Raw genomic sequence first — 26,073 nt, 5'->3', positions numbered from 1 at the left:
TATGCTGGGTGTGCAGTGGTCACAGTGCTGCCCATTACATGACGTGGAGAAGGACAGCACAGGATGCTCCCTGGGAACAGGCAGAGCTCCCCTCCCCCAGGTCCCTGGGCACCTGGTGGAACTGAAGGAGCATGTATAGGTGGGGCCACGGGAGCAGCGCTCTAAGAAGCACCGTGAGCAGCTTCCTGTGCTCAGGAAGGGGCGGTGACATGGCCCCTGTTACTGGAGCAAAAGGCCAGAGGGCAGGGGCATGCAGAGCCGGCCTCAGCGGGGAGTGAAGGCCATCCTCCCAAGCTTATTCATCTTGTAGATCATCTCCGCGTCGTACTGTGTTGAGCACTTGGGGATTTTGTCCTTACACAAGCTGCACTTAACCCAACCTCCTATAGGCTGACTGGCGGTGCCCGTGGACTTGCCTGAACCATGAGACATTGCTTATCTCCCTGTTGTCTCTCTCCAGGTGCGTGAGGACTCGCCTGCTGTGCGACTTTGCAGCCCCACCCCCTGTGGGATCATTTCCCCCCAGAGCACCGTGCACATACCACTGGCCCTGGAGACTCAGGTCACTGGCAGACACAGCGCCACAGTTTACATCTCTGTCTTTGGCAGCCAGGACCCTCCTATGGTGAGAGCCAGCTTTCACAACCTTCATCAAAATCACTGTGCTTCTTAGCCAGCATTTCCAGCTTCTCTACTTAAGGCATATACTTTATTTGCATCCCCTCCAGGTGGTTGTAGCTGCAGAACTGTACATTTTTACTCTGCGATGGTGAAAGATAAGCATGGTGTTACTTAGGGAGTATATTTGAAGGTGTGTCCAAAAGTAGTAGTGTTTCGTAGCAGTTGTTCTTAAGCCTCACTTGGGCCTCAGAGGTTTTATGTGCATGCAAGAATGCACGTGCGCGTGCGCGCGCACACACACACACACACACACACACACACACACACACACTTGCTCCTTCCCAGGCCAGCACATCTGAATCTTTTAACAAGCTCCCCAGTTGTCCCTGGTGCAAAACTGGGTTTGGGTGTCACTAGTTTGTCACACGTGGGCTGCGAGGTCAGTTTCATCCGTTGTTTATCAGATCTTTTCCTATATATTTGCAATATTGGCCATAGCCCAAATTAACCGAATGAAGCTGTTAAGAGAAGTAGTCTTTCCAAGAAAGGCAAGAGGGAACGCTCTCTGCTGCCTGGGCTGAACTGAAGGATCAATCTTGGATCCTAAAGGATGTTGCCCAACAGGTCCTGTGCCCCTAGGGGTGGGCATTCGCCACGGGAGCTGGGCGATGTCAGCCGACATTGTCTGAAGTGATTCTGATTCCTGGGAGAGCATAATAAACTAGGATTTTGCTTTTTATTTTTTCTACATAAGATGGCATCAATATACAACCTGTTTTATGAAGAACATCAAGAATATAGGCCAGGACCCAAACACGCCAGCAGCCTGGGTCTCCTGCCGGCACAATGTGGCTCCCCACTGGGCTTGGGCACCGCTGTGAGAGGGAAGCCAGTGTTTTATGGCAGTAAAAGGCCAACCTTCGCAGGCAGACAGTGCCAGGTGGATTTCAGCCACCAACCTGCATGGCTGTATTCAGTGGCCCGGCCTGGTCACACCACTACCAAAGCAGCAGAACTAGAACCCAAAACCCAACCACAACTAACTCTGAAACACCAGTCCTGAACCCCGTGTTAGGTGTCCTTGAGGCTGGAGTACTACTCAGGGCAGAGGGGCCCACGATTCTGGGTTCCCCACAGTGACTGGCTCTGGGCTCACCCAGGGAAGCTGACCATCCCCGGGGAGGAGTCTGGGCTGCTCGCACAGGTCTGACCCTGCATGGCCACTGCCGTCGCCCAGTGACCACAGAGTACCAGGGAAGGGATGTCAGTTCCCATAAGCTCTCTTTTATAACCCCACTTTTTATTAAAGGGGTAGCTAGAAGCTTCTGTTTAAACTGATTTTGAAGGCTCGTCATTTTCAGCTGATCCTGTTCTTTCTCTGGAATGGAACACAGGTATGTCAAGTAAAGAGTATTGGAGAAGGTCCGGTTATCTACGTGCATCCCGCTCAACTTGATTTTGGGAATATCTATGTTCTAGAAGACTCTTCAAGGATCCTCAGCCTATCTAACCAATCCTTGATTCCTGCGTTATTTCGGGCACATATGGTAAGTCCTGGGGCATCCTGTGATGGGAACAAAACTTTGGCTTGTAGGCACTGGCCCTATTTTTGCATCATTAAAATGAGCCTCAGAAACAGAGATCCATATAGTTCAACTGTATTAAACAACATTATTCCTGCTCCCAATTCTTCTTTGTTAAAATCCTTTTGATTGTTAAGAAATACCATGCGCATGTCTTTTGACAACCAAACAAACATGTTTCGTATCAGCACAGGTCAGGAAGTGCTTCAGAGGGCTCCAGCTCTCCTACTGAAGAAGGTTCCCAAGCTCAGCCCCAGCCCTCTGAAAAATATTTCTTACGTGTCTCTGTAACTGGAAGCAAACTCTTTTTATTTGAATCGTTTTGGCTATAAATTTATTCGTTTGTTTGCTCTATTTTTATTCTCTCTTCCTTCAGAGAGTATTTTTAAGGTGGTTTATAAGGATGTATTATATATAATTAGAAAGGATTAGCAAAGAATGGGAACCAAAGAAAATAGCAAGACAAAGATAGATAAAAACGTAGATGTAATTTTTTGCCAGGCATGGTGGACATGCCTGTCATCTCAGTAATTAGGAGACTGAGACAGGATGATTACAGATTTGAGGTCACTGGGTGGCAACTTAGCAAGATCTTGCTTCAAAATAAAAAAAAAAATAGAGCTGAGAGCTCAGAGGTAGAATCACATACACATCCTCTCTCCCTCTCCCTCTCCCTCTCCCTCTCCCTCTCCCTCTCCCTCTCCCTCTCCCTCTCCCTCTCCCTCTCCCTCTCCCTCTCCCTCTCCCTCTCCCTCTCTCTCTCTCTCTCTCTCTCTCTCTCTCTCTCTCCAGTTAATATGTTTTGAGTATTTCACAGTGATACTTAGACTTCTTTGTCTCATAAGCTAATTTTTACAGAGTATCTTTTAAAATGTGGGGTTGGTTTATGTTTTTGTTTTGAAGAATTTAGGATTTTTTCCTCTAGCAATTGAATGTATTCTTAGTTCTAGAAATAGCCTTTTAAATCTACAAGACCTTGCTTCAAATTAAAAAAAATAAAAATAAGGATGGGGGTATAGCTCAGAGGTAGAATGCCCCTGGGTTCAATCCCAAGTGCCACGAAAAATAGCTTTCTAAATTTAAATATAAAATTTTAACTGGTATAGCTTTCTCCTATCCCCAGATTATTGGCATTTGAACAAGAGCTAACATCTACTTTCAGCATTTGTCAGATATTTCTGAGGAATCAAATATTATTAATTTTATAAAAGTCACTGTCAGAAGGAAAGGATTATAATTTGCTGCTGGCTTGTGACATTTCACCAGATATTTGTCTTCAGTTAGATATTTGTCTTTATTTACCACTATCATGGTTCATTGTTATTATCATTTTCCCCTGTTCCTTCTAAAGGCAAGCCTATTCAGATACAGTCACTCCTCTTTTTAACATAAAATTCTGGTACAGCCCCAATCTTGCTCTGGCACCTTACAGATCTTGTGTAGAGAGCATTATATAATAATAATTAGAGGAAAAATTCTAACACTAGAGAAGACACTCTTACTAGTCCGCCCAGTTGGTGGACTGATGTGCGTGGTAAAACTCACAAGCTGTTTCGTAGGAAGTGTCACTTCCTGGTGTAGTTCAGAGTTGACAGCAGGAGAGTAAGTGTCAGCAGCCCCTGCAGAACCACAAGGGTGGGCACAGCAGGGCCTGAGTGGGCTACAGAGGAAGGAGACAGCAACCCAAGGTAGCTCAGGTGTGCAGACAGCATCCATCCCCTTTCCTGTTCCAGTATCCCTAGATTTCATCTTTTATGGAAACTTTCAGTACATTTCCAAACACAAAGGGTACTAGTTTACATATTGAATGGCCCAGCTGGCTTGTGAGATGAGACTTTTCCTTTTCCATGAAGGTTTCATGATTCCATTTTTCAATTCCAATTCTTTGATGTTTCATTACATCAGCGAGCTCCAGTTCCTAGGGGCCAAACATGTAATATAAATGATCTACCATAGGGTATGCTTTCCCCCCTATCCACTCTTGAGAAACTGGTGTTTATTGAGCTATCAGAACAAAATTATAAGCACAAAGTGCACCTGAGGCTCTCATAGGTGACAGTTTCATTCCTTTCATATTTCAGCTGGAATTCTGATGGATTTTTCTAGTAAGTATGTATGAACATTACAGAAACTGAATAATGCTAACTTAGAAGCTAACTGTAGTGGAAAGAAACTGAAATGCCATTGATTACATTTCAACTTGATGCACAGCACCAAAACTTTAAACTCGCTCTTATAGAAATTGTTAAGCATTAGGAAAGAGTTTCAGTTAATAGTTGCGTATTCCCTAAAGGACCCTACTGAAAATCCAGGTGCTAGACATTCTCCACTTTTCTCGCTGCTCACTTCTCTGACAGGGAGGGTCATTCTCTCCCTTCTCTCAGCTTTCAGAGAATGTCATCCCTCCCCAGATGTGGCTCCCAGTGTCAGTCACCTTTCCCTGAGTCTTATGTGTGGCCACATATCTTGGTAATCACTGTGACTATTCTCCCTTAGCAAGAAACATCTGCTTGTTATCAGCCAGGAGGCAGGAGATAAAAAGCTGGAATCCCACCCTCGTGGTGATGTTGGGAGGACCAGTAACACAGATTGATTTTTAATTTCTCACAAATAAATGCAATACCAAAAAAATATTTTTATAAAACTGAGTCCTCTTTATATAGCATGCAATGAAGTAACAATGAAATAATATATGTGTATATACATATGTATATATGTATATACACATATATATATACATATTTGTATATATATACATATATATGTATACATATATACATATATATACATATAAATATATATACATATTTGTTGTTGTTGTTCTATTAAAGCCTGACATCCTGAGTGTAAAAAAATAATTTTTTATTAGTGCGAGGAGGAGCATTGTTTGAGCATAGCAGTAGGTGCACCTTTGCTTTGTAGTGCCTAGAATATCAAGCATGTTGTCTCAGTCAACATTCTAACTGCTATAATCAGAAGCAACTGACCACACAACTTAAAGAAAGGAAGATTTATTTGCTGTCAGCGTTTTGGAGATTCTGGGTTTAGTCCATGTGAGGTTGGGTCTGCAGATCTCAGAGTATGGCGGCCTAAAGCAGAGAGACAGAAAGAGGGAGGGCTCTGCTCTCATATCATGGAGGCCAAAAGCCAGGGAGCCAGCAAGCAAGGGGATTCAAAGACGCAAACACAATCCCCCAGGCCACACCCCAGGGACCCAAGTTCTCTTGCCTCGTGCCACCAGCCTAGGTTACCTCCCAGTAAACCCATTACCATGATTTATGTACTGATAGGATCACAACCCTCACGACTTAATTACATCAGTTTTGAACACTAATACATGAGCTCTTCAAGGGCCATTCTATATATAACTATAATACATGTCCTCAGGGTTCCCAGTGGGCTGACATATTTGGGACAATAGTATAAGTTCCATCTGGTTTAGAGGGACAAAATCTATCCAAATGGGAGAACAAAGAATGGACAAGATCTTTTGGCAAAGAATATGAGCTCTGCTTGTATATAAAGGACTCCATGAAGAAGAAAGATCTCCCTGTTGCTATGAACAGCAGAAATGAGGGCAATAATGTTTATACCTGTGGCTCTGCAGACCTCAGAACCAAATATAATATCCTTTGCATGGGCGTCCCTGGCTAGATGAAGCAAGAGCCATGCTTGAACGAGGCATCAGAATTCTCCTGCTCAGCACTGATTTGGAAGCATCTACAACCCCTTTCCTTTTACTCATGACACTAAGTTTGGCCTTATCTCAAAGCCTTGTTAGATGCTAGTGACCTTGGGAGGTAGCCAAAACTAAGACACCCAAGCAGTAGCCTTCTGCTCTTTGGTGATGTTACAATTGAAATAAGCCAATCTGAAAAAGCTACATACTGTATGATTTTAAATATGTTACCTTCTGGAAGACAAAACTTTGCAGTCAACAGAGAAATCAGTAGTTGCCAAGCGTAAAGGAAAAAGAAGGATGCATTAGGTGTAGGTCGGATGATTTCTAGGGCAGTGAAACTATTCTCCAAGATGCTCAAATAGATGGATACATGTCAGATTATACCTATCAAAACCCAAAGAACTGTACAAGACAGAGATTGAACCTAAATGTAAACTCTGGGCTTTGGGTGATAATGATGTCGTTTCATTGATTCTAACAAAGGTGCCTTCTTCATATTTATTGTTCATTTTAATTCCTATTTATGCTTTTGACTTCAATTCTATTTTTGCCTCATAGTAGTATTGCTAAATCAGCTTCCTCTTCATTGCTATCCACTCGGCATATGTTTTTATTTCTTTGTTTTTGCATTTTTTTATGATTTGTTTAAACAAATCTATTTTAAATACGATAGACATGGATTTTTTTTTTAAGTTAATGATAGATTATCTTTGAATAGGCAGATATATTTGTTTCCTTTTTTTTTCTGTGTTAACTTACAGGTCTGGAGGTCAGTGTTCTGAAGTTTGTCTGTAAGGCTAGATGCCTTTTTAGGTTCTGGGGAAGAATCTGTTTCCTTGCCTTCTCCAGCCCAGGAGGCCACATGCATTTCTTTTTCGGGTGCCCCTTCTGCATCCTCAAAGCAAAGCCTGCAGCATCTTCTCTGCTCTCTGACCTCGGCTTTTATCCTTACATCTTCGTTCTCTGACTCTGATCCTCCTGCTGCCCCCATATAAGGACCTTTGTGATTGCACTGGGCACAGACCAATACTCTTAAGATAATCCCTTCACCTCAAGATCCTTAATCACATCTGAAAGTCCTTTTTGACCTGGGAGGCAACATATTCACAAATTACATGGATTAAGACATGTGCATTTGGGAGGACCACTATTTAACCTACCACATCTAAACCAATTTCTTTAAATATATTCTGTGGTATATACTGGACTTATTTCTACCATATCATTTTGTATTTCCTGTATATTGTACTTTTTCCCCCCTTTGTTTTTCTTCCTGTATCTCTCTACTTCTTGTTTTTTCACTTGTTGTTTGTGTATTTTTTGAGATGAGGTCTGTATTGCCTGGGCTCAAGTGAGTCCCCAGTGTCAGTCAGCCTCCTCAACAGCTGAGACTACAGGCATGTGCCGCCACCCAGCATGGTTTGTATATCTTTTTAAATTATATCCTTCTGAGTTCTTTGATAGAGGTCTCGTGCTTTATGAGACTCTACTCTTGCATGATAGTTTAGCTGAGTATAAGATTCTACTTGACAGTTCTTTTTATTCCCTCAACTCTTAATTGTTGCTGTAAAAATCCCACTATCAGCCTGATTATTGTTCCTTTATGGGTAATTTGGCTTTTTCTCATTAGCTATCTTTAAAATAGTTTTATCCTTGATTTTGTTAATTTTCTCTTTAATGTTTCAGAGTTTTTAAGTCTTAAATTCTGGAAATGTTTTTAGCCATTATGTCTTCAAATGTTACTTTTCCAACATTTTACATTTCTACATTTCCATATCAAGTGTGTGTGCACTACATTTATTTATTTATTTATTTATTTATTTATTTATTTATTTATTTATTTTGGTGGTACAGGGGTTCCTGGAAACCCTTCTACCTCTGGGCTACACTCCCAGAACCATTTTTATATTTTTATTTGGAAACAGGGTCTCTGAGACCAGCGAGGCTGGCTTCGAACCTGCACAATCCTCCTGTCTCCGCCTCCCAAGCGTGGGGATTACAAGCGTGCGCCACCACGCCCGGATGCACTACTTTTATTCCTTGTACAATGCAACATATCTATATCCATAGATGTTTAACCTCTTTATCTCCCTTCTTCGTATCAACAATGGTTTGTTTCAGTTTACAAATTCTATCTTTGATTTTGTCAAGTTTAAATTTTATCCAGTCTATTTACATTTTCACTTTAATTTCGGTGACTGTATTTTTCAGATCTTAGATTCATAGCTGGCTATTTACAGCCCCTTAGTTTTTACTCCTATCTCACCGTCAGTGTTTCACAGTCTTTGTTTTATGTTTATTATCCTATTATGCATCTCTTATAGGATCTCAAGTGCACTTTCTAATCAATTTCATTTTGAAGAAGTATTAATTGCTCGAGAATGAACACACTACCTGATTGTTTGCAGCTGTTCTTTTGGGTATTTACATTTTTATGTATTCATTTAAAATTTGTGAGCCAGGCGTGATGGCGCACGCTTGTAATCCCAGCATTTGGGAGGCTGAGACAGGAGGATCACGGTTTGCGGACAGCCTCAGCTACTTAGTGAGGCCCTCTGCAATTCAGTGAGACCCTGTTTCAAAAATAAAGAATATGCCGGGTGTGGTGGCACACTCTTGTAATCCCTGTGCTTGGGAGGCAGAGACAGGAAGATTGCACAGGTTGGAAGCCAGCCTCAGCTACTTAGTGAGGCTCTCAGCAACTTGGTGAGACCCTGTTTCCAAATAAAGTATAAAATAGGTCTGGGAGTATAGCCCAGAGGTAGAAACCCCCTGGATTCTACCCCCAATACCACTAAAAATAAAAATAAATAAAGAATAAAAAATAGGGCTGGAGGTGTAGCTTGGAGGTAGAATGCTCCTGGGATCCATTCCCAGTACCACAAAAAATTGTGTATATTTTAATTTTATTGACTTTTGCATGCTCTTTTTATTTGTTATGCTTTTATTGGCATAGTGTAATTATACATCATAGTGGGATTCCAAGTAATGCAAATATATGTGCACACAGCGTTTGGTGTATTTCCCCCTGTCCTGCCCTGCTCCCCCTTTTTCCTGCCCCATCCACGTAGTGAGATTGGTAGTGGTGCTTGTACATGCATAAATAACATTGTTTGAATCGCTTCCTTGCTCGTCCTACCTCTGCACCTCCTTCTTACCTCCCCCAATGCCTTCCTAGTATTCTACTGGTCTTTCTCTTTCTTTATCTGAAGTCCCTTTCATTTCCTATAATCTCTCTTGCTTCCTCATATAAGATAAAACATACACGTGTTGGCTTTCTGAGACTGACCAGTCTCACTGGTTATTCTCTAGTTCCTTCTCTTTTACCGTAATTGGCATGATTTTGTTCTTGATGTCTGAGTAAGATTCCATAGTGTGTATATACCGTGCTTTCTTTATCCATTTCTCTGCTGATAGACTCCCTAGCATCGTTCCATATTTTGGTATTGTAAGTCATGCTTCTATGAGTATGGATATGTATGTATCACTGTATTGTTCTGACTTTCTTTTAGAAAGTTACTGAGGAATGAATGATCAGGTTGGGTCTACAGAGTCTCTCTTTAGATTCTTGATTGTTCCCTTTGCTGCACAGAAGTTTCTTGCTTTGATGTCATTCCATGTATTGATTCATGTTTTTATTAGCTGAGCTTTGGGGATCTTGTTGAGAAAGCCTCTATCTACCAGAGAGATGGTCCTATGTTTTTTATTAACTGCAAAGTGTCTGGTCTAATTTTTAGGCCTTTGATCTACCTTGAATTGACTTTTGTGCAGGGAGAAAGCTTAAATGATTAATCAGTCTGGTGTAGCATGTGTTTTTCTCTCATTGTCAGTGCTCACACCTCCCTTTCGAGCATTTTTACACTTGACTTCACCCTAGACCCTGATTACCAGTCCAGAATCAAGTTTTGAGCCTTCTTGCCCAGGGAGATGTTGGACTGGTCAGATCTGGTCATTGGAGACCCAGTGGATTGGCCTTGGATCTATCTACATGGCAGTCTCTAGTACCACATATCCACCACCACTGGCACAGATGTGCATGTAGGAACCTTAAGTTTTGTTCAGCCTTTGTTCACACACAAGGAAGCTACCTTGGCTAAGGACACTGGCCCTCACCCCTTACTTACTGAGTATATTTTGATTTCCATTATTCTTCCACTAGCCTAGAGTCCAGGCCTGTGGCTTCAGGGCGCTCTTATCATTTCTGTTCCACTTGTGGTCCATATGATGTCTATCTTGTTTTTTAATACAACCATGCCTAGTTCTTCATTTTTCCCCCAGCATTTATTTTTCTATGTGTTAAAGAACAAGTTTTAAAGTTTAAATTTATTGATTTATGGCCAGTCTTCTTCATTGCCTTTTATAGTCTTTTATGTAGTAACATATGAATACTTACACAGGAGGGTAAAATATACTTTCCATTGGTGTGAGAGAATAGAATTCTTTTATCTTTGTCTTAATTGTAAAAAAAAAAAAACTATAAAATAAATAAGAAAAGAATAAAATTCTACTCTGTCGTATGAGGCATCTTTTTTTTTTTTTTTGCCTTATAAAAATTGTGGCCATTTCCAAATGGTTTGGCTCTTCCTGGTCCATCCAAGTGACCCCGTTGAGTGGCAAGAGGACTCCCATGGTTATAACATGGAAAGGCTCCCAGAAGCAAAAGTCCATGCTTGACAGAGAAGTGTGAGCCTCCCTCTCGCCCCACCCCCACCTGAGACCTCTTTCACTTTGACAAAACTAAACTGAAACCCAGAAGATAGATCCCAGCAGGTCATATTGATTATAAACCACACTGCAAGAAGAAAAGTTATCGATTGAATGTTAGTTAACGTGATGAGTCAGCACCGTCCCTGAACTAAGAATGGCAGCTCTGCTGGTCAAATATGATTCGTTTGAGTATAAGCTGAAGCCAAAATGAAAGGGGGCGAATTGGTTCCTCTGTTCCTAGGCAGCTGTCCAGAAAAGTAGAAGAAAAATATCTTGGTTTCTTGCATGCTCTGTAGGCCCATCCATCTTTATTCTGTTTGTTTCAACCATTAATTAGTTTTAGAAAATTATTTTTCTAGCCAATTATTATTCAAGTGTACAGTTAGTAGTTGCTATCATGGAAGGAGTTTAAGGTAAAATTTTCTTTGTGCGGTCAAATGAGGTATTTCCCCTCAAATTCCCTCTTTCCTTTTCCATTTTAGAAGCTTAGAAGTTCTTTCCCATAGCCAGCAGCAGCAGCAGCAGCAGCCCAACTCCTGCCACTTTTAAGAGAGAGCCATCATTGGCCTTGTCAGCTCAGGCACTCACCCAGCCTGTTTTGCACACTGACAATAAACAGTCTTAATTCAATATGTAATAAACCCCTTTCGTATAATGAACAAAAATGAAAAATGCATTAGGTAGCATGGTATGGGATTTTATTAATGGTGTGAAATCCTCAACAAACATCTATCAATGTTATATGATCAGGGATAAAAATCATGTTCTTTCTTGGTTGCATTTCTTCTCTGTAAGAATTAAAAGACCAGAGACTAGCCGGGCATGGTGGCGCACGCTTGTAATCCCCGCACTTGGGAGGCGGAGACAGGAGGATCGCACAGGTTCAAAGCCAGCCACGCTGGCTTAAGAGACCCTGTTTCCAAATAAAAAAAGTATAAAAATAGGTCTGGGATTGTAGCCCAGAAGGGTTTCCAGGAACCCCAGTACCACCAAAAGAAAAAAAGAACAGAGTCTAGAGAAACATACATGACACAGTAGAACTTTCCATAAGACTGTACGTGTGTGTGTTACAAAAAATTGTTGTATGTAACATTCTTCCATGCTTTGAAAGAATAAACCTTTTTCTGGTATGTTAAGACATTAAGTCAGGATGCAGCTGGGAGGAAGTGGTAGCATTATCTGAGGGACATGGTCATGTGCCAAGCATGGTTGTCTTACATTGGTAGTCATTCAACAAAGAGTCGCTAAGTGCGCGAGGGCTGGGGTGGTATATTGACCAGCAACAACAAGGGCGTTCTATTTAAACAGTTCTGGAATCAAGTCCCTATCTGCGTATACTACATCTGGAGTTTTTAAGCCTTTGGCTCCTTTTATTTATTTGTTTGTTTGTTTGTTTATGTATTTTGTGGTGCTACCGATTGAACCCAGGGGCATCCTACCTCTGAGCTACACCCTAACCCTGTTTTATTTTTTTATTTGGAAACAAGACCTTGCCAAGTTGCTGAAGCTGGCTTTAAACCTGCGATCCTTCTGTCTCAGCCTCCCAAGAGCTGGGATTGCGGGTGTGTGCCTGCACGCCCAGCTGGTTCCTTCTCTTAAAATATAACTAATAATGGCATCTAGAAGATTAGGTGTGATAATACATGTAGAAAGTTGCTGTTGAAAATATAAACAATAAATGGTAGCTTTTATTATTAACATCGACAAAAAAGAGGTAGGCCCAATGGCTTGTGAACAGACATAAATACTGGTAGCACTGTATCCACATTCTTAAATAAGAAAGAAACCAAAATTAAGTCACCCAGAGAAGCCCTAAGGGTTTAACCAATGGATCCCTATAGCAAGGGCTTGGTGAAGTGGGGGGCTCTAATGCTTTTCTCTCACTCTTCCCTTGTTTCTCAAAGTATTTGACATTGAAGCCACCTTATAAAATATTAAAAATTGTGATTACATTGTTGAATGCATCTGTGTCCTTATATACCAAAGAAGGTTTTGCTATATATAGCAAACAAATTACTATTTAGAAGTTTTAGATTCTTCAGCTTTTTAATTCTCTGTCTTCCTGGAGCTGATTTATTTATACCCCCTGGCACTGTGTAAACCAAGCCCATGGGCTCAGGAGCTGCCCTGTTTCCTTCTGATTACCTACTTCCGTCCCTTATGTTTGATCTGACACTGAATCTTGAATAGGCGGTAATGTTCAGAAAGAACATCGTGGTCTTTGTTTCAGGGTGGTGGCCTCATAACCTAATGTTAAGTAATAAGGTACACATTACTTGAGAGCAGTGTAAATTACATATACCTGCTTCCTAGCACAGTCCAAGCTAGTTAACCTTAAAATTCTTGTAGACTTTTCCCCCACAAATAGAGAAATCAAGAGGTAAATCAACTGCTTGGCAAACAGGGACTCTCAGCACATCGGTAGCCAAAACCTTCCTACTGAATCTATCATTTCAAAATACTTCTCTCTAGGATCTAGGAGAAAAATTGGAAAAAGTAAGAAAATCATGAATCTGAGAGAGAACAACCAATCAGTGATAACACAAAATAAGGAAATCAAAAGACATATACCCAGCATTTGGGGCTATGTTTTCTATATGGTTCCAAAAGAGGCTAAAAGGTTGAAAGTAGTTTTCCAAAAAAAATGTACAAGTCACTTCCGGGAAGATGGTGACCGAGAAAAGCGGGGCTTAAGAACCCCGCTAACAACCAATCTCTATTACCACAAAATCAGTGCCTTTCATAGCCAGAAAACACCATCACCAGAGAAACAAAAAAAAAAAAATCAACAGCCCCAGAGAGGAGGGGGTCTCATAACAGAGCTCAGAGCCACAGAGGAGATACGCCAGCCTCACGGCCGAGGACGCGGCAGCAGTATCTTACTGCCGGCCACAGCAGCGAGCTCACCGGACGGCTAAGGCTACAGACCAACACACGCAACAGTCCACCGGGCTCCAGAGAGGAGCGGCGGACAGCAAGCCAAGGTGAGCCGCTGTGGAAGAGCCCGGGCAGCGAGCCGAGGTGAGCCGCTGTGGAAGAGCTCGGCGGCATTCGGCAGATTTTTCGGCGCAGAAAGCATCTAAAGCTCCCAGTGGCTGGGCTCAGCACACGCTGCAGGGACTCAGAGCGGAGTTCAAAAACAGAGAAGAAATACGCCAGCCTCACAGCCGAGGGCGTAGCAGCGGCGCCATATTGCCACCAGTGGCAGCGACAGCAGCAGCGAATTCACCTAGTCCAGTACAGCTCCATCTGCGCATTCAACAACAGTGAGTCAAATTGCGGGCCCCAGAGGAGAAATCCCAGTACCGACTCCCAGGGACTTGACCCAGTGGGGGAGTGGCGGTGGCAGAGATATCACACCATAGGAGAACGCGCAACCTGGCACCCCCCATAGTCTAAAGCACCCTCTATTGACTCCCTGGATCTGAGACTTTGCGATACAACCCAGTAAAGGAGTAGTAGGGACTGAGATACCACAGACGTGAGATCCAGAGCACCTTAAGTGAAGTCGTAGTGACCCAAGGGAAGAACCCAGAGAAGGCACAAACTTCCGAAATCATGGGAAAGAGGAATAACAATGGAGCAATGAATGCCCACAACCCCACAACATCAGAACCCGATAAAACAGAAAATCAGAGATTTCTAGAAGATCAAGTCAGAAAAATAACTGTAGAAATAATAGAGGTGTTTCAAAAAGAATTCAGAGAGAGCCAAAAAGAGATAAAGGATGCAATTAATGAAGTAAAGGCCTCAATTCAAAGCACGAACAACCGATTAGACCACATGGAGAACAGAATCTCGCTCTTAGAAGATGATCATTCCAAAAATGAACGCATAGTTTCTAATCTAGAAAAAAATATCCGACAGCAGGAATCTAACATTGAAGAAATATGGGCCCATTTTAAGAGAGCTAACCTAAGAATAATTGGAATAGAGGAGAGAAAAGAAGGTGAAACCAAAGGGATCAACAATCTCTTCAAGGAAGTAATAGCAGAAATTTTTCCAAACATAGAGCAAGAGGTTGATACACAGGTCCAGAAAACTTATAGAACTCCCTTTAGACAGGATCGGAGAAGAGAATCCCCACGCCACATAACTGTCAAAATGACCAATGTGGAAGCCAAGCAGAGAATCTTAAAGGCAACAAAAACAAAGGGCCAAGTGACATTCAGAGGCAAACCGATTAGAATCACTCCAGACTTCCCAAACCAAGTCATGAGAGCCAGAAGGGATTGGAGTAACATATTCCAAACTCTGAAAGAAAACAACTTCCAGCCAAAAATGTTCTACCCAGCAAAACTTTCTATCAAATTAGATGGAGAAATAAGAAGCTTCCATGACAAACAGAAACTGAAGGAATTTATGTCTTCAAAACCAGCACTAGAGAAAATACTCAAAGAGATTAACTACAAAGAAGAAATAGGTAACACACACCAGAACCAGAGAAACAAGATTTTCCATCCAACAGACAAATAAGATTAGTTATCTGTGGAGATTCATTATTTATGTTAGTCTTATACCTATCTCTAAATTATATTGTTTGCTTTTATTGTTAATTTTTAGGATTTCTAGTTGGAATATTAATATACCTTCAGATATAGCATTGGGAAATATTTTATCCCATTCTATCAGTAACTTTTAACTCTGCTTACATTGTCTTTGGATATACAATATTTTTTATTTTTTAGGGAGTTTGTATACCCTTTCGTTGCCTGTGCCATTGAAATCATATCCAAGAAATCACTGCCAATTTCAATGTTGTGAGGTTTTATGACCCAGATTTTCTTCTAAAAGTTTATAGTCTTAAGATTTATATTTAGGTCTTTTATCTATTTTGAGTTAATATTTGTATATGGGAATAAGTAAGGGTCCGATTTTATTCTTTTCCATGTAAGTATTATTTGTCAACAATATTTAGTTAAAAGATTATTATTTCCTCCATCAAATGTTCATGGAAACCTTGTCAAAAATAACTTGACAATATATGGAAGAATGTATCTCTAGGCTTTTATTTAACTCCAATTGTTTATATATCTGCCTTTAGAACAGTACTACACTGTTTCAGTTATTATAGCTTTATATGGTTTGAAATTAGAAAATATATATCTTCTAGCTTTGTTCTTTTTTGAGATCGTTTTGGGTATCTAGAGTCCATATTACATATTAGGATAGATTTTTTTCTGAAAAATAAATATATAAATATATGATAGTTTCACCTAAAAAATATTCTCTGGTAAGAAAGAAAGCAAAAAGAAATATTAAAATGTTATCTTTAAGTCATCAAAAGCTTGGTATCAGACAAATGAAACTGTTATGTGAGGCTATCATTTTTAATTTTGGATTAAATTGCTATAATACTAGATGTCAACCACTAAGCCAAGCATGGGAAGGAGGAATGGGGAGAGAATGGGGTGGGGATCGGGTGGGGGCTGACTGGGCGATGTGTGCATGTATGTCTACAAAAGTTTTTTTTGTATCCCACTATGATGTATGAATACAGTGCACCAATAAAAAAATTAAAAAATGTACAAGTACAGAGGGATAAATTGAGTCAGATTGGATGAAAGAGATTTTTTAAAAAGAGGGTGATGTGTTCTGATAAACTCTTGGACTTTGACACGCTAAGAAGAAGGGAAAACTAAAATTAACCCTCAATTAAAATCACTTCAATCTTTTCTAGGATAAAGGAGGTCCAGGACTGATAGTTCTCTCACAACTCACTCAGAAGTAAACATGTAGCCAGGCACGGTGGCACACACCGGTAATCCTAGTACTAAGCAGGCTAAGACAGGAGGATCGCACACCTGAAACAAGCCTCAACAATTCAGTGAAACCTTATTTTAAAGAAGAAATAAAAAGTAGGGTTGGGGGTGTAGGTAGAATGCCCCTGGGTTCAATAATCAGTATCAGCAACAAAAAAAGTAAATATATATTATCACTGAGAAATTAAACATGATTCTATACCCAAAGTACCTGTATCTTATGTACACACAATGCCCAATAGTTCATTTTAAGATAATCAGGCATACAAGGAGACAAAACAACTTGCAGAAAACTAAAATACGCTTCATATGTTCAAGGAAATAAAAGGCAATATTTAAAAATTCAATGAACTACTGGAAACTCTAAATGGAGACAAATGAAATTGTATACCTGAAAAAATATAGCAATTGAAATTAAGGGCTTAAAGGATGGGTTTAACTACATAATAGATACAGATAAATAGAGAATTGTGAAAGTCAAAGATAGATCAGAGTAAACTGCCCCAAATTTAATATGGAAGATAAAAGGATTAAAAACACAGACGAGATGGTAAAGCAAACACACACACAGTTAAGGTCATTTGAGTGTCAGAAGAATCGCCACCGAGCCACATATGGAAAAGCATTATGAAAAACAAGCAAGATAAAGGCAAAGAAAACCACATGTCGGCACATTATAATAAGGCGCGGTGGCGCACGCTTGTAATCCCAGTACTTGGGAGGCTGAGACAGGAGAATCGGGGTTCATGGACAGCCTCAGCTACTTGGTGAGGTCCTCTGCCACTTAGTGAGACTCTGTTTCAAAATAAAGAATAAAAATTCAGGCTGGGGGAGGGGTGTAGCTCAGAGGTAGAATGCCCCTGGGTTCAACCCCCAGCACCAGAAAAGAAATAAAAGTAAAAAATAATAAAGCTGCTGAAGATTAAAAAAATAGATATCCAAGTATCCAGAGGGACAGTTTGCCTGAAAAGGAATAACACTGATCTAACAGCTAACTTTTCAGGCACCACTAGGGGCAGGATCCATTATAAAAACAATGGAATACAAGAAAGCCTTCATCCCGAAAGGTAAAACTCTAGCCTCCTCCTCCCTCAACTTCCAGAACATGGGTAAAAGACTGGGAAATTCTTCTGTGGGCAGTTAGACCAGTCACAAGGAAAGGCAGAAGCAGCCTGAGAGAGGGATCTCAGGAGTCTGGTGGCCCTTGGCTGGCTGCTGTCCAAGCACACAGAGGTTTTAGTGTTTCACTCCTAAATATACGTACTTCACAAGCTCTACCAGGAAGAAACTAAGAAACATAAAGATGAGAACTTGAAGGGAACAAAGACAATGCAGAGAGAAATTTAAAATATAGCCAAATGATAATCAGTCATTTCAGGAAGATAGAAGATGGCTTTGTATCCACCAGCAAGAACAGGGTGGCATTTTTGAAAAAGAAAAAGAACAGAAAAAAAATTGTGCTCATATAAATTAAAAATATTATCACAGAAATTAAATTTGATAGAATAATTGGAAAATAAAACTGAAGAATTATCAGTTAGTAAAGAAACCGAGATAAAGAGCTAGAAATCAGCAGCAAAAGATGAAGAAACCAGAGGATTAGTTCAGGATTTTTAAGGCCCTTAGTGCTTCAGAAAGAGCAAGTTTTAAGACGGAGAAGATATTATCCAGAAATGAATGGAAGGAATGTGCAGAACCGAGAACAGGAAGTAATGGGAAAGACTCATCAAATGTGCTGCATAAAGGATGAAAATGGGCCATGCCGAGGCCACCATCACCGGATTCCACAAACTAGACACAGAGGATGGCTGGAGAAGCCTCCAGACAGAAGGAGAACCGATGGGCAGAAATAAGCAGATTAGGAACCAGAGCGGCACCAGACTGGAACATCCCCCCAAAATTTACATTCCACATTTCCTTTCTTAGGAAGCTACTGAAGAAGACACCACCACATTGAAAAGGAGGTGGTGTTCAGGAAATGGGGGCTCCAGCACAGGAGGGGCTCTGGGGGCACGCCGACGGCCACTGCCCAGGTCCCAGGCCCACAGAGCCGCCCAGCCAGACAGGAGCTGGGGAGCAGGAAAGAGCTGGCTCCAAGAAAATGGGATGGATGGAAAATCTGGGGTTCCTGGAAGCGTTGAGGGGCAATTCGTTCCTTTGGTTGAGTCTGGAGGTGAGCTCATGATAGACTGGAAACCAAGCAAAGATGATACTTCCTTGGAAAGTGTAAAGGTTGTAAAAAGTAATCATGGTCACAATTACATGGTCAACTTTTCATGGCTCATCTGCGAATATTATTCGCATTCTTATAATGTTTTAAATGCAAGTGTTTATCTCACCTAAAAGTAAATTTTAGTTATTTTGGGAGGATGGGGAGAAAAAAAATTAAGGAAATAAAAACATTATCTATTATCTATTATTATCTTCCAAAGGGATAGGTAACTAGATAATGTTTAAAGTAAAAAAAAACAAGCTGGGCGTGGTGGCACACGCTTGTAATCCCCGCGCTTGGGAGGCGGAGATAGGAGGATCGCACAGGTTCGAAGCCAGCCGCGCTGGCTTAGGAGACCCTGTTTCCAAATAAAAAAGTATTAAAAATAGGTCTGGGAGGGGACTTCCGGGAAGATGGCGACCGAGAAAAGTGAGGCTTAAGAGCCCCGCTAACAACCAATCTCCATTACCACAAAATCAGCGCCTTTCATAGCCAGAAAACACCATCACCAGAGAAACAAAAAAATCACCAGGTTCCAGAGAGAAAGTGGACTGAGAACAGAGATCAGAGCCACAGAGGAGATACACCGGCCTCACGCCCAAGGACGCGGCAGCAGCGCCATACTGCCGGCGGCAGCGGCAAATTCACCATACGGCAACAGCAAGCCGAGGTGAGCCGCTGCGGATCAGCCAGGCAGGATCTTTCGGCGCAGGGAGCATCTAAAGCTCCCAGTAGCTGAGCTCAGCACACGCTGCAGGGATTCAGAGTGGAACTCAAAACCAGAGAAGAAAAAATACGCCAGCCTCACGGCCGAGGGCATGGCAGCCACGCCATATTTCTACCGGCGGCAGCAGCAGTGAATTCACCGAGTCCAGTACAGCTACATCTGCGTACTCAAGAACAGTGAGTCAAATTGCGGGCCACAGAGGAAAAATCCCAGTACTGCACTCCCAGGGACTTGACCCAGTGGGGGAGTGGCGGTGGCAGAGATATCACACCATAGGAGAACGTGCAACCTGGCACCCCCCATAGTCTAAAGCAGCCTCGATTGACTCCCTGGGTCGGAGATTCTGTGATACAACCTAGTAAAGGAGTAGTGGGGTCAGAGATACTACAGACTCGAGATCCAGAGCACCTTAAGTGAAGTCATAGTGACCCAAGGGAAGAACCCAGAGAAGGCACAAACTTCTGAAATCATGGGAAAGAGGAATAACAATGGAGCAATGAATGCCCACAACCCCACAACATCAGAACCCGATAAAACAGAAAATCAGAGATTTCTAGGAGATCAAATCAGGAAAATAACTGTAGAAATAATAGAGGTGCTTTGAAAAGAATTCAGAGAGAGCCAAAAAGAGATAAAGGATGCAGCCGGCCGTGGTGGCGCACGCTTGTAATCCCCGCGCTTGGGAGGCAGAGACAGGAGGATCGCGCAGGTTCGAAGCCAGCCGCGAGCGCTGGCTTAGGAGACCCTGTTTCCAAATAAAAATGTAAAAATAGGTCTGGGAGTGTAGCCCGGAGGTAGAAGGGCTTCCAGGAACCCCAGTACCACCTCCCCAAAAAAAAGAGATAAAGGATGCAATTAATGAAGTAAAGGCCTCAATTCAAAGCACGAACAACCGATTAGACCACATGGAGAACAGAATCTCACTCTTAGAAGATGATCATTCCAAAAATGAACGCATAGTTTCTAATCTAGAAAAAATATCCAACAGCAGGAATATGACATTGAAGAAATATGGGCCCATTTTAAGAGAGCTAACCTAAGAATAATTGGAATAGAGGAGAGAAAAGAAGGTGAAACCAAAGGGATAAACAATCTCTTCAAGGAAGTAATAGCAGAAAATTTTCCAAACATAGAGCAAGAGGTTGATACACAGGTCCAGAAAACTTATAGAACTCCCTTTAGACAGGATCGGAGAAGAGGATCCCCACGCCACATAATTGTCAAAATGACCAATGTGGAAGCCAAGCAGAGAATCTTAAAGGCAACAAAAACAAAGGGCCAAGTGACATTCAGAGGCAAACCGATTAGAATCACTCCAGACTTCCCAAACCAAGTCATGAGAGCCAGAAGGGATTGGAGTAACATATTCCAAACTCTGAAAGAAAACAACTTCCAGCCAAAAATTTTCTACCCAGCAAAACTTTCTATCAAATTAGATGGAAAAATAAGAAGCTTCCACGATAAACAGAAACTGAAGGAATTTATGTCTTCAAAACCAGCACTAGAGAAAATACTCAAAGAGATTAACTACAAAGAAGAAATAGGTAACACACACATCAGAACCAGAGAAACAAGATTTTCCATCCAACGGACAACTAAGATTGGTTTTCTGTGGAGATTCATTATTTATGTTAGTCTTTTACCTATCTCTAAATGGTATTGTTTGCCTTTATTGTTGTTAATTTTTAGGATGTCTAGTTGGAATATTCATATACCTTCAGATATAGCATTGGGAAATATTTTATCCCATTCTATCAGTAACTTTTAACTCTGCTTACATTGTCTTTGGATATACAATATTTTTTTATATTTTAGGGAGTTTGTATACTCTTCTGTTGCCTGTGCCATTGAAATCATATCCAAGAAATCACTGCCAATTTCAATGTTGTGAGGTTTTATGACCCAGATTTTCTTTTAACAGTTTATAGTCTTAAGATTTATATTTAGGTCTTTTATCTATTTTGAGTTAATATTTGTATATGGGATTAGGTAAGGGTCCAATTTTATTCTTTTCCATGTAAGTATTATTTTTCAACAATATTTAGTTAAAAGATTATTATTTCCTCCACCAAATGTTCGTGGAAACCTTGTCAAAAATAACTTGACAATATAGGGAAGAATTTAGCTCTAGGCTTTTATTTAACACCAATGGTTTATATATCTGCCTCTAGAACAGTACTACACTGTTTCAGTTATTGTAGCTTTATATGGTTTGAAATTAGAAAATATATATCTTCTAGCTTTGTTCTATTTCAAGATCGTTTTGGGTATCTAGAGTCCATATTCCATATTAGGATAGATCTTTTTCTGAAAAATAAATATTTAAATATATGATAGTTTCACCTAAAAAAATAGAAAAAATATTCTCTGGTAAGAAAGAAAGCAAAAAGAAATATTAAAATGTTATCTTTAAGTCATCAAAAGCTTGGTATCAGACAAATGAAACTGTTATGTGAAATTATCATTTTTTATTTTGGATTAAATTGCTATAATACTAGATGTCAACCACTAAGCCAAGCATGGGAAGGAGGGATGGGGAGAGAATGGGTTGGGGATCGGGTGGGGGCTGACTGGGCGATGTGTGCATGTATGTCTACAAAAGTTTGTATCCCACTAAGATGTATGAATACAGTGCACCAATAAAAATAAATTAATTAATTAAAAAAATAAAATAAAAAATAAAAATAGGTCTGGGAGTGTAGCCCAGAGGTAGAAGCGCTTCCAAGAACCCCAGTACCACCAAAAAATAAAATAAAATAAAGTAATAAAAAACAAAAATAAGCCGGGTGTGGTGGTGCATGCTTGTAATCCCCGCGCTTGGGAGGCGGAAACAGGAGGATCACGCAGGTTCGAAGCCAGCCACGCTGGCTTAAGAGACCCTGTTTCCAAATAAAAATATAAAAAATAGGTATCTGGGAGTGTAGCCCGGAGGTAGAAGGGTTTCCACGAACCCCAGTACCACCACAAAAAAAAAAAAAAAATTAAGAAGTAGCAGATTAGCCAGGCATGATGGTGCATGCCTATAATCCAAGTATTTGGGAGGCTGAGACAGGAGGATCACAAGTTCAAGGATCAGCAACTTAACAAGACCCCCTGCAATTTAGTGAAGCCCTTTTTTTCAAAAATAAAAATAGGTCTTAGAGTGTAGCTCAAAGGTACAATGGCCCTGAGTTCTATCCCCAGTGTCACAAAAGAAAGAAGAGGGAAGACGAGGAGGAGGAGGAGGAAGAGAAAAAGAAAAGTAGTAGATTGCCTAGAGCAGCAGGTATTGAAAGAAAACGGTCAAAGAACTGACAGTGGTTGGCTGTATTAATAGCCACGAATTGAAATAACAGGGAAAATGGAAAGTGTTCAAAGGACTGCGGTTTTCCACAGTACACCTTTTCTAGAACCATTCACCTTCATACACTGTGTGTATGTATTTACTGGATAAAAATAAAACAAAAAATTAAATCATGGCGCGGGACAGTCTGTACAGTGCGCCGCCATTATATAGGGGAAAGCACAGATGCAAATATACTTTCCCCCTTTTATTCACAAAGTATATCTGGAACGATACATAGAAAACTCTGAACAGCAGCTGCCTCGGGGACAGTTACTAGTGACCACAGGAACGAGAGAGAGAGGGGTGGGGGGGACTGACTCTGTCCTTTGAATTCATCTGAATCATATACTGTGTCCATGTGTCCATGTATGCTTTATTTTTATACTTTTATTGGTTGTTGTAATTACACATCATTTTGGGGTAGTGACGGGAATCTACTCAGCACTTGGACCTCTCCCCTCCAGATCCAGCCCCCCTCCCTCCCCTGCCCCATGCATGGCACTGAGGTCAGCACTGGTTTAGCAACAACAACAAAACAGCCTCTAAGAAAGAGACACGGGTACTGAGACTGAGGCACGAGAGCAGAGTTAAAATTAAATGGATTGGCCGGGCGTGGTGGCGCACGCTTGTAATCCCCGCACTTGGGAGGCGGAGACAGGAGGATCGCACAGGTTCGAAGCCAGCCTCGGCTAATTAGTGAGCCTCTCAGCAACTTAGTGAGACCCTGTTTCCAAATAAAATATTTTTAAAAAGGTCTGGGAGTGTAGCCCGGAGGTAGAAAGCCTTTGGGTTCCACCCCCAGTACCACAAAATAAATAAATAAATGGATCGTAAAGAGAAAGTGACCATTTCCTTTCAAGAGAGTTTACTTCTTCGGTAAATATAAGTCTGTGTGTCTTCTGATTGTTGCATAAATAACATTGTCCTTGTGGGACAAACAGGCAAAAAGCAAACAACTCACTCCTAGTCACACCACCCAGGTGATCACTTTAATTTTTGGTGTGTGCCTTTCAAAATCTTTCCCGTGTATGAGCTATGTCTGTGTATTCCTACCCTTCTTTGGGAATAATGCTATTTTTGTTACCAGCTGTTTTCACACACCTGTAATCCCAGTACTTTGGAGACTGAGACAGAAGGATCACACAATTAAGGCCAGCCTCCACAACTGAGAGAGGCCCTCCGCAACTTAGTGAGACCCTGTTTCAAAATACTCAAATAGGGCTAGAGGTATAGCTCAGAGGAAAATAGGGCTAGGGGTGTAGCTCAGGGTAAAATGCCCAAGGGTTCAAGTCCCCATAACACATGCACAAAAGTATTGTCATTCTAAACATGAATTATTCAGGACTATTTCTGTGCAGGCCATGTTTTTCTGGCCAGTCTTACTACCACATTTTATTCCCGCACAGCTGATTTACTAACCCTACTGATAGGCTGATCCCTGTGTCTCGCTACCACTGCCCATGCGTGTGTCCTGAATTACAGCTCACATCCTCAACTAAATTCCCAGAAACATAGTTTCTGGGTTAAATGTCACTTAAAGTCTTAATACAGTTCGTGAATATTCACTCAGAAAATATGTGTTTATATCTTTAATTGTATATGTTATACCAATTTATATCTTACCCCCCCAGCATTGTTGAAGGATGTCACTCTCTTTCAGATCCTAACTAATAATTTTGGTTTTGCCAAATCTGGTAGATTTTAAAAAATTATTTTATTGCTATTTAAGTTTGTGTTTCTTTGACTTTCTAATAAAACTAAACATTTCTTATTTGTTGTTCAACAAGTGTGTGTGTGTGTGTGTGTGTGTGTGTGTGTTGAAACCAGGTACATTCTACCTCTGAGCTATAACTCCCGCCCTATTTTGTTTTTTATTTCTGGCAAAGTTATTAAGGCTGACCTCAAACCTGCGATCCTCCTGTCTTAGCCTCCCAAGTACTGGGATTACAGGCACACACCACCATACCTGGTGTAAATATCATTTTTGAGCCCTGTCCTCATCCTGGTACTCTGCTGGCCAAAGGGAGGGATAAAAGGCAAACAGAATAGCTCCTTCTTTCAGAGTTCACAACCTCTCAAAAGAAACAGTACACAAACAATGCAGCCAGGGCATAACGTGGCAGCCCAGAGAAGGAAAGAATCCATTCTGTTGAATGAAAGCTCGTCGTGGTGAGTCTTCAGGGAGGGTGTTTAACAGAAACCGGGATTTTTAAGACTACTTTTATTGGTGCAGTGTAATTATATATCATAATGAGATTCACAGTGATAGAAACATGCACATATTGGTGTATTTTGCTCTGTGTACCTGGCTCCCTTCCCCCCTCCAGCCCCTTCTACTATTTCACTGTTTCGTCTCCTCATTTGCCTGAAGTCTCTTTTTTCTATTTTCTCTCTGGCTTCTACCTATGAGAAAAAACATACAACTCTTGACCATGGCCTTGACTCTGAGACTGGCCGACCTCACTTAGCATAATCTTCTCTAGTCTCATCTATTTTCTTGCAAATGACACAATTCTGTTGTTCTTTGGGGCTGAGTAAAATTCCACTGTGTGCATATTGCAGTTTTCTTGTTCCTCTGTCTGTGGATGGACACCCAGCTTGTTCTCATAATGTGACTCCTGTGAATCGTGCTGCTGTGATCATGGGTGTGCACCTGTCACTGTGGAAATCTAACTTTTCAGTTCCTTTGGAAAGATACCCAAGAGTGAGATGCCTGAGTCATACGGCGTTCCCGTTCTTAGTCTTTATGGAGGTTCCTCAGAACACTAGACACGAAACCTAGGTTTTAAAATTAGGTCAAGGTCAGGGATGTGGCAGCGTACACGCATCGTCACAAGGCTTGGGGGACCAAAACAAGAGGATCGTGGGTTTAAGGCCAGATTGAGGAACTTAGCAAGACTCGCAACCTAGCAAGATCCTATATATATATATGATATATATATATATATATATATATATATATATATATTAAAACAGCTGGGATTGTAGCTCAGAGGAAGCATACCCTTGGGTTCAATACCTAGTAGCGCGCGCGCACACACACACACACACACACACAGCTCAGGGTAACCCGGCTACAATTTGCAGACTCCAGTATTGACTACCAGGTCATGTGTCTCTAAAGCCCACACTTTTAATGGTGACCCTGAACCGCATCCCTCGTAGAACTCTAGCATGACTCTTCTATACCCCATCTCCTAATTATCAGTTCATTGTTTTAAGTCGTGAAATGACTCACTCCAGGGGAGAGAGCTATATGATCAGAGACCCCACTTAGATGGCAAATAGGAGACAGTCCCGGGTGACTGTCTTCATTGTTCTTGTTACACAAGGAAGTGATCATCTGCTGAGATAACAGTATAAAGCCAGAGAAGTCCCTCGTGCCGCCTGCTGGTTTCTGTCGTTATTTTGCTGCTTTTCGTTCCATGGGAGGAAATTCTCGCAGATTTCAATC

General features: G+C 41.2%; 1 protein-coding gene across 1 annotated transcript in view; it reads left to right on the top strand.

Moving 5' to 3' along the window:
- The window catches only part of HYDIN (HYDIN axonemal central pair apparatus protein), a gene marked incomplete at both ends in the record, with an annotated part of 366,181 nt that overhangs the window by 140,288 nt on the left and 199,820 nt on the right, over positions 1 to 26,073 (top strand). Inside the window, 2 exons of the mRNA XM_080704134.1 lie at positions 461 to 625; positions 2,016 to 2,168. Of these exons, the coding sequence (XP_080560260.1) occupies positions 461 to 625; positions 2,016 to 2,168 (318 nt within the window). The remainder of the gene's footprint in view (positions 1 to 460; positions 626 to 2,015; positions 2,169 to 26,073) is intronic.

This window comes from Muscardinus avellanarius, assembly GCF_963383645.1.
Source record: "Muscardinus avellanarius genome assembly, chromosome: 10".
Taxonomy (NCBI): Eukaryota; Metazoa; Chordata; class Mammalia; order Rodentia; family Gliridae; genus Muscardinus; species Muscardinus avellanarius.
This window is presented reverse-complemented; position numbering and strand designations above follow the sequence as displayed.